Source organism: Otolemur garnettii, unplaced genomic scaffold (genome assembly GCF_000181295.1).
Source record: "Otolemur garnettii isolate 467f Iridium unplaced genomic scaffold, OtoGar3 scaffold00187, whole genome shotgun sequence".
Lineage (NCBI taxonomy): Eukaryota > Metazoa > Chordata > Mammalia > Primates > Galagidae > Otolemur > Otolemur garnettii.
The window spans coordinates 882,033-896,006 of NW_003852582.1; the positions used below are offsets into that span (position 1 = coordinate 882,033).

General features: G+C 40.6%; 1 protein-coding gene across 1 annotated transcript in view; it reads left to right on the forward strand.

Annotated features, from left to right (window-relative positions):
• MYO3B (myosin IIIB) overlaps positions 1 to 13,974 on the forward strand; it is a 429,342-nt gene that overhangs the window by 171,482 nt on the left and 243,886 nt on the right. The window contains exon 7 of the mRNA XM_012812078.1: positions 7,675 to 7,830. Coding sequence (XP_012667532.1) covers positions 7,675 to 7,830 — 156 coding nt within the window. The remainder of the gene's footprint in view (positions 1 to 7,674; positions 7,831 to 13,974) is intronic.

Here is a 13,974-nt window from a genome sequence, read left to right on the forward strand (position 1 = left end):
AGGCAAGATGGCAGTGGCCCTGCTGTCATGTAGCCCTGCAGTCTGTCTTTGAATTTATTACACGGAATCTGCTCCCATTCCTCACTTTGAAGGAAGCCTGAGCTTCCTGTTTCCAACTCTCCATCCCTGGGGCTTTTTCTGTTAGCAAGTACCAACTGTTCCCCTCTGATTGATAATCAAAGAACTGCCTGGGTGAGTAATGCACTCCTGGTTCTCACCTGTTCCATGTGAGGGTCCCACTTCCCCAACCTAGGTGTGAAGCTGGCATGCGATTGCAGGTCTCATCAGCAAGACTTTAAAATACTGCCACGTGTGATTTGTAGACTTCAAAAAAACTGAAATGCAGTTCAATATTCCACCAAATAGGGAGATGATGTTTCACAAAAATAACATACACAATACCAAGTTTCTCATCCTGCCTTCTTTTGAGGCATTAGTCATTTGGGGGGAAATGCCCATGTTTGTCACCCGGTCTTGTCTCCCCAAATGGAAATTTTCTTCCAAGACAGATTAGCATGGGCTCTGATATTTAACCTATAATTAGTGTATCCTCTGGAGGATTTTCTCCTCCTGATGTAGAGGCCTCTTTGTCAGTCAGCCTCTGTTTGACGATGATAGGAACCGCAGGGCAGCACAGTGAATCATGGGGCAGAGAAATGTTTGCTCAGATTAAAAACGTTTTGTGATTCTGTAGCAACGGGAACACTTAACAATCTAAGCAGCAAGGAAGTAGCAGAAAGGATAAAAGATAGAATATATTTATAAAGAACTGGAAAGAGACAGAAATCCTGAGTGTGGATCTACATCTGCCCCAGTGTGCGCCGTAAGATTGCTCACCCTCACGTTTTTCTTACCAAGTTCACCATTATTTTTAGTTTTTGCCTTTTCAGCTGCTCTATATCAAGTGTTTTATTCACTGGTAAACAGCTGAGGCTCTTGATAAATAGCTCCCCGTTGCAGGCATCCGGGTTTTTGGTTAAGAAATGGCAGTTTACAAGGACGGAGTGGCTGTGTCGCGACAGCATTATTGTCACAGAGCAGAGATTGCACAGGCGCTGCCAGCTCCAGAGCCTGACCTTGCTAGCAAATGTCTCCTTCTTTGCCTGTCCTACCAGAAGCCAGGCCGGGAGATCGCTGCAAATGGCTGCAACAACCTGTGTTTAATGTGGTGACACTAATGGATTCTGAGAATTAATCTTCAGCCAAGAAAGCACGATGGAAGGTACTAGAATTTCAAATTAGGTAATGGATTGATTTCCTTCAAGGCTGGAATTTGCTTTCTTTTTCTTCTGGTGGACGTTTTGTCATATTCAAACCACCCATGATGGCCTTGTAAATTGAGAGTCTCTTACACATGTCTCATGGTATAAATAATTTTTTAATCCATTGTTGAGTTTTGTATCTTATACAGGAAAAACCACATCTAAATACAAATGTAAAAAAAGATTTAAAAAATCCATCTAGGAATGAAAGAAAGAATTACTTATGATTTTCAGGGGGAAAGTAGTTTCTCTAAATCAGTGGTTCTCAGCCTTCCTAATGCCGCGAACCTTTAATATAGTTCCTCACGTTGTGGTGACTCCCAACCATAAAATTATTTTCATTGCTACTTCATAACTGTAATTTTGCAATTGTTATGAATCATAATGTAGATATTTAATATGCAGGATGTACTTAGGTGACCCCTGTGAAATGTAATAAATAAATACATTTATTTAGGTGAATCTTCCTAATATAGTTCCTCACGTTGTGGTGATTCCCAACCATAAAATTATTTTCATTGCTACTTCATAACTGTAATTTTGCAATTGTTATGAATCATAATGGAAATACTTAATATGCAGGATGTATTTAGGTGACCCCTGTGAAAGGGTTGTTTGACCCCTGAAGGGGTTGCGACCCACAGGTTGAGAACCGCTGCTCTAAATCTAGTTTTCATTTAATTTCTTTTTTCTAGAGTAAAAGACTCTAAGAGGAACTGAACTTTGGCATGTATTTCCCCAGTTTGAAACACTGTGTAAATCTGAATTTTTAAAAAAGAAAAAAAATTAAAAATCCACGAATAAAAGAAATAATTACTCTGATATGGGGGCGAAGTAATTTCCCTAAATCTAGTTTTTGTTTAATTTTTTTTGTCTATAGTAAGACTGTGGGAAGAACTGAGCTTATATTTCAAAAGACCATGTTTTGAAAAAGTAGCCTCCAGGTGTCTCAGATGTGGTGATAATTAGGGGCTTAAGTTCTCCCTTCAGTCGCCTCTGCCTCCCATTCCAAAATCATAGTACTGATTATTTAAAATAGCTTTTGAGAATATCATTTGTGGGGCCTATACAAAAAGGTCTATGGCCAACTAAGTTTGGAAACATGGAGTCAAACAAAATTAAGCTGTTTTCTCTACCCCCAGTACTTGCTTTTGTTTGTTTGTTTGAGATAGTCTTACTCTTGCCCTAGGCTACAGTGCCCTGGCTTCAGAGGACTTCATAGTAACTTCAAACTCTTGAGCTCCACAGATCCTATTGACTCAGCCTTCCAAGAAATTGGAACTATTGGCATTTGTCACAACACCTGGCTAGTTTTTCTATTTTTGTAGAGACAGGATCTCTCTCTTGCTCAGGCTAATCTCAAACCCCTGAGCTCAAGCAAGCAACCCACCTTGGCCTCTCAGAGTAATAGGATTACAGGCGTGAGCCACCCCAATACTTGTAAGAACCTTTCATGTGCTCACATGCATTATGAAGTTCCAAACTTACTTGGTTTAGAGAATCACCAAAGTTTTCTAGCAACTCTTGACTAGGGAACTATTAATAGCTTCTTTTTTTGATGGGACGAATCCTTTATGTGTCTAGTGCTTTCCCCAGTTCATGTCACACTGGCTGGCTCCCTATCTCCCAGGCCGAGTTCAACATTTTATGCATCCTTTTATAAAAACTGCTCAGTCCTTGGCTAGAGGAAGATACTTTGTATCTAGAATTTGCAATTCCTGGTTCAATAAGCAACCTTGAAATGAACAAGTATATTAGAACTTCCTTAGATTTACATGTTTGTGCTCCAAACCAGGTTAGAAAATTCTGTCTTCCTTTTAAAAAGGACATGGAGGCTGCCAGGAATTTTAAGAATTCCCGGCCATCAGCTTCATCTTCATCCACTAAATCCCTGCCCAAAGGGGTGGAAATGATGAGTTGACAAACTTAGTGAGGATTTGGGGTATCAAACTGCAAAGTCTCATGCAATAGCAGTTAATCCTGGTTAAAAGTTGATAAAGGGACTAAAGCTGAAGGAAGAAAAGTGGCCCGTAAGGTGGAGTCTGAGAAGCTAAGCTGAAGCAGGGCGGCTGACCTAGTCTGCGCTGCTAAACCGCACAGCTGTGACTATCTAGTCAAGGCTTCACCATGATTGTGAGGCTTGCCTAGTCTTGCTTCTTGCTTTACTGGTCCATTTCCCCAGTCTGAAATCCCTTCTACCATTTCTCCACCAATCTAGTTCAATTTAGTTTCAAAACTTCCTACAGGACCTACCCACCTCAATTCTTACCAGCTGGAAGAAATCTTCCCTGACTAGAGGTCCTCCCACCAACACCCCGTATTTTATGTGTTGCACCTGTGCCATTTTGACGGCACAGAGTGAGTAGGAAGGGTTCTGCCGTGAGAGGTGGGGAATTGACCTCCTGACTATCAGGATTTGACCTCAGGTTCCTCATTTCTCAACAGAGGGGTTAGAATAGAAAATCTCAATCTCTGGAGCTCCAAAATCCTATGCTTTTGTATTATTATTTCTTATCCTAAATGCCTAAGCAAACACTGGCTTTTGCTATTTCCTTTGTTTTTCTTGTCCTTCTGACTTTCAATTAGATTGTAGATCCTTGAGGGAATGGGTCATAATTTTTTGTGAAAAACTTATTTTGGTTAATTCTGGTGTTGTGTCAGAAGTGTTCACTGAGTAAATGAAATGATACGATGCCCATGCCCTGATGTCTAGTAAGGTGGGACTTTCAGGCATATCTGCTCCTAAGGGGGAACTCTCCTCCATTTGTCTATAAAATAATAATTCCATTTCACTCTGGCTCTTTGCTCCCCATGAGAAAAAGAATATACAGCTGTGTTTTAGAATCAGGCTGTACCCTCAAGTCTTCATGCCCTTCTCCTAAAAATCCTCCAGTAGGGTTGAATATTTTACAACTCTGCTCACTGTTGTTCCCATATACCCTGAGTTTCAGTTTGCTGGTGCAGTGGTGTGACATTCAACCCCTCCAGTCATAGAACTAACAAATCCTCTTTTTCATTGCTTCCAGGGACTGGGATGCCCCTCATCTTCACTTTCTGGACCTTCAAGGGACAAAAGATTTACTTGTTAGTTTCTTTGTCTGGTTCTCTTCATGATTCACTGATTTTCCTTACTCCCTCCGTGATCTAGAGAGAGACCCTTTCCAACATCCCAAATAATCTTGCAACCTTGCTGGAAGCCTTACTTCTCCAGCAGATGCTAAAATTGTGAAACAGGACACAAATGTTGTCCAGACACTATCCACCCATGTAATATGAAAAATAGAGACACACATGGCTTGATACTTCACGGAAAGCCCTCATATATCACATGTAATTGCATCTCTATACTCCAGTAGAGATCTGTTTTCATAAGGATGGAACAGGTATGGGTTTCTCAGTCTTTCTCAAACCCTATTCAAGGAAATTTACTTACTGAAATAGTGGAAGGAGCAGTTCTCCCCTGGAACACTGTCCTGTGGCACCTGTCCCAAAGAGGGAGATTAAGACAGCTTCAGCCCATTTTCCTTTCTACATGCTATGAATTTTGTTGTTTAGTAATTACCACTTCTCCCACCTTCACCCCTAGCCCTTTGAATTTATTCATTTGAAGTGCTGGCACTAGTCAACAGAGAACCTGTGACATAAATGACTTCACTTCATCTTAGACAAAGACTCCATCATAATTATATTTCAAAAGGCATCATGCCAGCAGGGACCAGATATTTGCCTCATTAATAAGGATGACACTCAACAAAACAGGGGCATAACCTTTTACTATGAGTGCTCACCAGTTGATTCAAGGGCCATAAAAAGGACAGGACTTTACCAGCTAGACATAGCCATCTCCATAGATACCATCCTACTGTCACTCGTGATCAGCACTCAGCATCTCCACCAAAGGCTCTGCCCAAGTCAAGGACTCTTCCTTATAAGACATTGACGACCATCTGCATTAGCGTAGGACACTCTCCTTGTTCATGTCGTTCTCTCTTATAAGACATTGACAACCATCTGCATCAGCCTAGGATACTCTCCTGTTCATGTCACTCTCCTTGGACTGGTTCATTAACTCCTTTCTCTTGATGTTAAATTCATTCTGTTGTGGAAATTTTAATCTATAGCATTTATATGTTGATTAAGTATCCTACTATGTACAGTTTGCAGTGTTGACTGACTTGTGAGTAGGCTTGAGCCTGCATGCCTGTGACTCTGACTACTGAATGAATGGGTAGTACTAAGGAGAACTGCCTCCTTGGGAACTTCTTGTAGCTCTTGACGTTCATGATTGAATATGCATCAATAAAAGTCTGACCTTGTGGAAAGACACAAATGTGCTGGGACCTGGTTATTTCTGACCTTGCACTGCTGATGACAGTGTCCTTGTCCCTTTGTTCTTTCTTCCTTTTTTCAGTGGACATCTACTAGTAGTCAGATGAAACCTCAACAATTAATGCAGAAAGACAGCAAGGAGAGAGGGGATTATTGTATGGTAAATAAGAAATCTCTCTCTGCTTGGAAAGTCCTTTGGCACAGGCATGCTTGTGTGATGATGACAGACAAAATGTGACTTGTTTAAGATCATGGGCAGGCTTTAGCTGCAGGACCCAGCAGTTCCTGGACTCCCAACCTGTCTACTCCCTCCTAGCCTCCAGGGGGTGTGCAAAGCCACAGGTCTATCTTCAGTAGGAGCTCTCAGAGGACACGGAGACTGCGTTTATTTTAGGGTTTTCATATACCATCCTTTAAACCAGGAAGACCGGGCTATATTTCTGATTACCTTTTGGTTCCTTCTTTTTTATATAACTACCTCTTGAGTTCCTTCTTTTTCAGGAAACATTATTAGCATTTGTTTTTCTTTAATAGTCATAAATAGAAACGAATATACATGGAATCAAAGAAAGTCTGCTGATGTAAAAACATGAATAAAGTCTTTTTAAAGCATGTACACTGATTTTTTTATTTTCTTCTGAGCAAATACAATGGATTATACAAAAGGCCTTGAACCTATAAAAGCCAAGTGATTGATTTCTTCCCATGGCAAGGCAGAGGTGGTATTTATAGCCCTGTGGGAAGCAGAATGGAGATAATTTAGGTTCTGTTGGCTTTTCTAGCTGAAAGCTCCAGTTCCAATAGATAGGGAATCCCCTGAATCAATTCTAAAATGGACTAGCTGGGAAATTTACGGAATATCTTTTCAGGACTAGAAGGCAAAGGATGGGAAAGTATTTTGAAGTGAAAACTGCAAAGGTTTAAGGTTTTGTTTTTGTTTTGTTTTTTTTGTAAATCTAATGGTTGAGGATTTCAGGAACTCTGCTTAAATGTTCTGAAAAGATGTTCAAGGTGAGGCTGAACTTTTTACCATTTGTCAGTGCATTTCATTATTTAAAATATATTGTGTTTTAGATATTGCTGGCATGCCACTACCGAGAAAATTAAAGATGTTTATTTCATGGACTGGGCAGAATGGCCTTCAGATCCTAAGCCTCCAATAGGAGCTAAAGACTGATAGCTTAAAAGGATGGATGTTGAAATTTCTCTGTCCCTGAGACAGCTACGAAGAGTAGACATGCAGTGCTAATTGGAGGGGTAGTCATTGGATTCAATTTCACTAGAAATTTCCTTGTATCCAAATAATCTTAAATAATGTAGAACATACAACAAAATGTACTAAATGATTATTTTCTTCAAAAAGGTTATAACTACTACCTGAAACAGAAAGTAGTAATACCCCGGTGTGGTTTTACCAATTAACTGTAGAAGAGTTTAAATGCAACCTGATTTGAGTGGGCTTTTTGTTCCCTGTTTGCATAATTCTATCCCAATTCGCCTGGATCATATTGTAGTCACTTCCTGTTCTGAGGTTTCTGTTTCTCCAGGAGGCATTCGAAATCAAGCCACTGAACTTTCTCTGTGAAGTTTATGATTAGTTCCTTTCTTTGCAAACTCTGAAACGCATTTTCCTTACTACCAAATAAATAGTGGGCATTTCACATACTAGTGAAGTAATAGTATTTCAATTCCATGTTCTCCTAAAATAAAGTATATAGATTGATCAACTTGACTCCATTGAAAACATTTTTCTGTGGTAAAAATTCAGACAGAAATTTGGCTGCCCGGTCTGTTTTTTCAATGTTCTGAGGACTTCAAATTGATTTTGTTTAACTATCAATCAAAAATCGATTGTGTTAAACTTAAATAGATTCCTGATGCTTTAATTCAACTAACAGAGAATTAGTTTTTCTGTTTTCTGGTACATATTAATAAAGAGCTATAGAAGGTTAATGATCAAGTTTTAAGAAATGAACTTTCTCACTTCCTCCCGAATTTACAAGGGAACAGGATGTCTAAGATTGTACTTTTGATTGTTAGGATGTCTAAGATTGTACTTTTGATTGTTGATTTTTGCAAACAGGTGTCTTATTAAAGATTTTGAAAAGCGGCCTTCTGTCACAAGTCTCCTTGACCACCCATTTATTAAAGGAGCCCACGGAAAGGTTTTGTTTCTACAAAAACAGCTGGCCAAGGTCCTGCAAGACCAGAAGCATCTACATCCTGTTGCTAAAACCAGGTATAGTACTGGGGTGTCTTTCTGCTTTCTCCCTCCAGCTATTTATAAAGATGGCACATCCTGTATTTTGATTTGCCCCATGTTATTATTGGTAATTACCACATGCCTACAGTTTTGAGAGTTTTATTTGCATGACATTAAGTACTCCCTGCCCAGCGGATGAGAGTAGGAGGGCTTCAGAAACAAACTGCCCATTGTGTTGTTACGAATGAAACGTCATTCTGCTCTCATATTCAGTTAGCTCTAGTTAAAACCAACAAATATATATTTATGTTTAATATAAATTTGGGCTTTTTTCCAGTAAAGGTAACTGTATGAAAGCAGCTACCACTGAAATTGTGTGAAAAATCTTTACTTAGCTGTTTGCAGACCAGAGAGCAGGAATATAGATTGTAAGATGATTTTAGAGAGATTATGAGTTAAAAGCTCGGCTTTTTTATATAATGTGCTCTGAGACTACTTCCTCTTGATTTCTCAGAGCCAACTGATTATTTTAAGATATTTTTTTTCATACATCATCTATGCTATCTAGAGCAATGTTTTGTTTGTTTTTTAAAGGGCAGATTTAAAAAAAAAATGTTAATGTATAGGGGCAAATGCTTACAAGAGTATTCCCTGATGAATCCCTAAGACATAGATCTTTAGTTTCTGTCCAGAGGGTGGCAGAATTTCTCTTTAAAAAAAAAATTAAATGACCATAAACCTACTTCCTCTGCTCAGCAGTTACTTGGTTTTATAAAACTGGCCGGGATGTAGATAAGCTCCGGCCCATTATTATTAAAAGAACATTCGAAGTAGGAAGGGTAAAGAATAAAATATCTCAAGTCAGAAGTTCTGGAAATATTCATGGATTCAGCAGAAAGCTGTTTACAAATCAAAAAGCCAAACACTGGCACCAGAGCTCTTTGAGCTGGAGACATAGTTCCAAGGTGACTGTATTTTGCTGATTTGCTTCTCCACCCCAGAGTCCCTTTGGATGGCTCAAAATGGATTTTTCCCTACACTTTCCCCCTGTCCACTGCCATTTGTTTCTATGCGTTGCCTGCAATTGCAGAGAAACCCTTGTCACTTGGTGTCTTTGAAGCCGTGGGAACTGGTGTTTAAGCCCCTTTTCTTCCCTTGCGCTTGTTCCCATACCCTGGCCACTGCCCCCCGCCACCCACCTTCACACACACGCGCACACACACCACAAAAACGAAGACAAAATAAAATATAAAACAAGCAAAAAATAAACCCAGAATTTAAATGCCGGAAGTCAAATCCAGCATCTCCTCCTTGCCTCCCTGTTCTGAGATCTGCCTCCGAATGATTTCTGAGACTTAATTTGCCAAGTTATTCAGCATTTCCCATTTGCCTGATTTGCCTGTCCAGATCCATGTTCTTTCTTTAAACACTTCCTTCCTTTTACCACAGAGAAAGGCAGCTCTGGGCTTTCTCTGATTTCTCTCTATCTTTGTTTACTCCTTTGATGTCAGAAGCTTCGTGCAGGGGTACATGGTGGCAAAGCCTTGTCTGTCACAGCGTCTTTGTAATCTTGAGTTTTACTCAATAGTTTGTGTTTCTTTGAACTATCATTTTAAAAAGTACAACCTTACAAATGGGTATCAAAACCTTAAAAGCCATTTCCTTAGATGGAAGGAAATTAATTCCAAAAAATGAATGTAGGAAACACAATGGATGTAATTAACAGTCAACCACCCCCCTCACCCACACTATTACTTCCTGTTAGCAAGGTGCTAGCGACATAGATTTTTTAAAGTCCACCAGGAAAAACTGTCAAATATCATTAGATGCTGATAAGTCAATATATTGAGAGTGCGAGTTTCCAAGTTAAGGTGGAAAAAAACAAACAAGAATAATTGGAGTGAGTGCATAGATGAGTGAGGTAAATATCCACGTATCACGTTTATGCACAATTATGGCCACACAGCAGGCATCACAGTGTGCTGGTTAAAAGCACTGGCTCAGCTACGTTTGGATCCCAGCTCAGCCACCTATTCAATAAGTTACTTTTCTCTTCCAAAATGTCTTCTCTAAAATAAGAATTGTTTTGAGGGTTAAGTCAAGAGATATATAATACTTACAATAGTCTTCCTTATAGTTAATCCTGCGTAAATAGTAGTAGTAATAGAATCTATTCGATTCCGAGTCTCTCATTTCTTTTTCACGCTAATTACCTCTTGCTTTTAATCTGTGAAAATTCATCTTTTACTTACTGTACAAGATCATGAAAATAAAAAGTACCAAAGTACTCAATGTTAGAAATGCCCATTTTAATCTCTTATTCAATATCTAATTTATTCATTTATTCATTCAGGAGACATTTATATGTGTGTATGTGTCAAGTCCTATGCTGAGCAGAGGGACTACAAAGGCAAATCAGATGCAGTTCCTGATAAAGAGCTACTAGTCTGTTGTGTGATGCAGACAAGAGTCAGATGAGAACAGCTCAGCATGAAAAGCACTTGGGTAAAGGAATGCCTAGGGCACCTCTCGGAGCACCGGGAAAGGGACCTACGCCTACTGGGTGGGAGGTTGGAATGGTTGAGGAAGACCCCATAGGAACTGGTCAGAAGAGAATCCTTAACTATCCTGAAGAACAAATAGAGGATGGTTAGGGGAGTGGAAAGAATGAGCAACAAGCAAAGGGCAAGGCCCAGGGCTGGACAGAGCTTGGGAAATGTGATGAACAATTAATTGGCATGGCTGGAACTCAGCGTGGGGTAGGTGGGAAGGAGAGACAAGGTAGGCAGAGCCTGGGTTGTGATGGGCCAAGAAGCCTGGATTTATTCCTTATGCACAAGGGAGCCAGTGAAGAATTCCAGAAGATTATTCCAGTTGCAGTAAGGAGAATAGAACAGAGTAGGGCAAGGTTGGAGCCAGGGAAATGAGTGAGCAGATTATAGCAATTACAAATGGTGGAATATATTAAGTTACTGGTATTGTTAGGACTTACTGATAGTTCAATTGAGAGAGGCTAAGGAAAAGGAGAACTGTGTCATTGGCTACCCAAATTGGCCACCCTGGTCCACATTGCAACCCAATAGAAATTGCAAGGTACTAAGAGACAGAGACCAGTCAAATGATTATTTCCTCTTCATAGCCTATCAAATGCAATGCCCCAAACTTCCAGATCCGTGTATTACACAAGGCTTCTAGCTTTCTACCCAAAGTAGCATTCTTCAGTGGTTCAAATGGTTCTGGGCTTCTCTTTTGAATTTGAGAGCTGACACAGAGGACCGAGGCCTGCAGCATAGGGGAAATTGTTTTGCTATTCCTGCAAAGGCAAGGAAGGTTCCCCCACAGAGAGAGCAGTTGGTAGTTTGAAGGGGCTGCAGGGAGGAAGGCAGGTTTTTAAAGGACAGGCAAAGGGGAAGGATCTTACGTAGAGGGAGATATGGAAGATAGATGAGAGAGGAGAAGATAGAGGAAGGACAAGGGGTGGATCAGGGCCTAAGAGAAGGATTGGCCTTGGAGAGAAAGAACTTGTAAGGTGGGAAAGACACAGAGAGGTTAGTTGAAAATACTCAGAATATGAGACAGGAGAGAGGGGGCATTATGAGAAAATTCATGTTGAATGCTTTCAAAGAAACTAAGCAAGGTTGTCTCAGAGTTGGGAATAGGCTGTGAACTTCAAGAGAGTGTTAAATCTTTGAAATAGCCACTATGAGGAAGATTATAAAGGATCAAGTAAAGATCTATACAGAGATCATTTTATATATATAAATAAAATGATCACACAATAGCACAGAAAACCCAGGTGGCATACAACGGCATGCATCCCATTGCAGTGAAGGTAATTAGTGTTTAAGATGATGCATGTAGAACATTCAGGCCAGCATTGGGCACTAGAAACTCTCAGAAAATGTACCATCACCACGGCCACATCTTCCATCTATCATCTCAAGTAACGCTTAACAACAAGGAATAAAAGTGGAGAAAGCAGATGCTGCGGTCTTCTCTGGCTGGAGACTGGCTTCAGGGGACCTGATGTGTGGATAAGGGGGCTAAGGAATTAAGGCAGGTGGGGGGGTATGCTTGGGGTCTTTTGGGGGCTGGGAAGAAAGTGAAAGTGAAGCCAGAGTGGCTGATGACTTTGCAGCTGAGTCCAGGCAGAGGCCTGGCAGTTGATAATGCAACACAGATGAGGGGAGAATGATGAGAAAAGAGATCGCAGAACTGAGATCCTGGGAACTTTGGAGAGATAATTAAGAACTAGGAATAGCTGAGCTTGGGGTCAACTTTGGTAGAATAGAAATACATGTTTTTAAATGTTGAAGAACCTTAGATCAGAATGGGAGAAGAATGACCAAACGATTGGTGGGACCTGGGAAAACCAACGACTGATATCTGGGGAAGGGGTAGAGAAAAAGGAAAAGTGAGTGTCAAGTTCCAGAGAGCTGAATGTGATGCGAACTTTAAAAAAGGGAGATATTGGTTAGGGAGCACAATGGTTGGGAGAAGGCAGAGAGGAGCAGGGAGGCTACCCCGTCCCCCCCACCCCTCACAGTAAGTAGGTGGAAGATGGTGCTGCCACTGAGAGCCCTGTGGGGAGTGGCCCATCCCAGCTGTGACCAGGAGGCAAGAACATTCAACTGAGCACCAAGGGGAGCTTGTTCACAGTGGAGCAGAAGCTGGGCTGTACATGGGAGGCTTGCGCTATAAGGTCCCCATCTCACTGCTCCTGGGTCAAAGTGTAACCGAGCCCAAGCTTCTCCCACTCACCACAGGACAGCCAACAAGCCGAGAGGCAAGGTGTTGGGGCAAGGAAAGCTGCTTTTATGTGAAGAGTCAGTGAACCAAGAAGAAGGTGGATCACAGACATCTGGGTCTCAGTGAGGATCTGAGAAGGTTGTAAGACTTCTTTGCTCTTGGTCATCTAAGTTATCCTCCTTTAACTTAGGAGGATAATGGTCAAGATGGCCCTAAAAATCTTAAACATAGCCAAAAAGCATTGTTACTTGTATGTTTGTTTTTCTTACCTTCCTGGGAGTTAGTTTTGGAAAAGGCATGATTTTTACCTTTCCTCTAGCCTGCACGCAGTACTAAGCAGAGGCTTTTAACCTAAACAATATTAGTGGGGGCGGAGGGGCAGGTCAGAAGCACCACGGAGCTAGTTATGCTAAGCTGTCCTTTCACCGTCCTCTGATTGCTGCAGGACTTCAGAAAGCCTGGCTGTGAACCATTCCGTTTTGCTATGTCTACACCAAGAATGGATGTAGATGCAGATACAGGATGGCATAAGCATCCACTGAGAAGAGACATTGTACTACGTGAAATTTGATAGATGCCATTACCAGATGCTAATTATAATTTATGTATGATGTCATTGGCATTTAAGTTTTTCCAGACATTTTTAATTTTGCCATAGCATATATTTGACTGCTTTATATAAAGCAGTCGTGAATCAACTTATTCTCTCAAAGGAGTTAAAAAAAACCCCTGAAAATTATATGAATAACACTTTGAGGCTACATCAGTACTTAATCTGAAAGAGGTACTTTTGACAGTTTGCTCATTTTCTTTATATCAGCTCCCATTTCCTTGACCTTGAAAAAGGACTTCTCCCCAAATCAATTTTATACATTCCTAAATTCATTAACATCATCTGGTATGTTATTTCACTGTTAAAAGTTCAGAGAAGTAGCCTTTAAAAATATGCTTTTTATCACTTTACAAGGGTAATAGGAGGAGGACAGAGAATAATTCTGTCCTTCTGAATTATTCTCTGGAACATGAATGAGGCCAGGAAGGCACTGGGTTGGCTGTGCCATGACCATGAACTCAACTATGAGCCTCAGTAAAATTACAAGCTCCAGCATGCCACGCCCCTGCAGATGTCTTAGAACGAGCTGAAACCACAAATGTTAAACCTTCAAATGCCAAGGGTCTACTTTAAGTATTACTTGGTGGAAGAAGTAAGTGGCTGGGTTTTTTTCTTCTCTGTTTAAATGTATTTTGAGTCTGCCCTAGCAATTTGCCTGAGGCTGATTAAAACAATGACTTTAGCTTTTCTGATTTCTTTTCAACCTGTGAGAATGACCTTTAAAAACAGATTTCTCACAGCTTAATCACAGAGCTTTTCCAGGTCAGCCTTTCTCCCTCCCTCTTCTAACTGCCAACCTGTGTGCATGCGTATATACA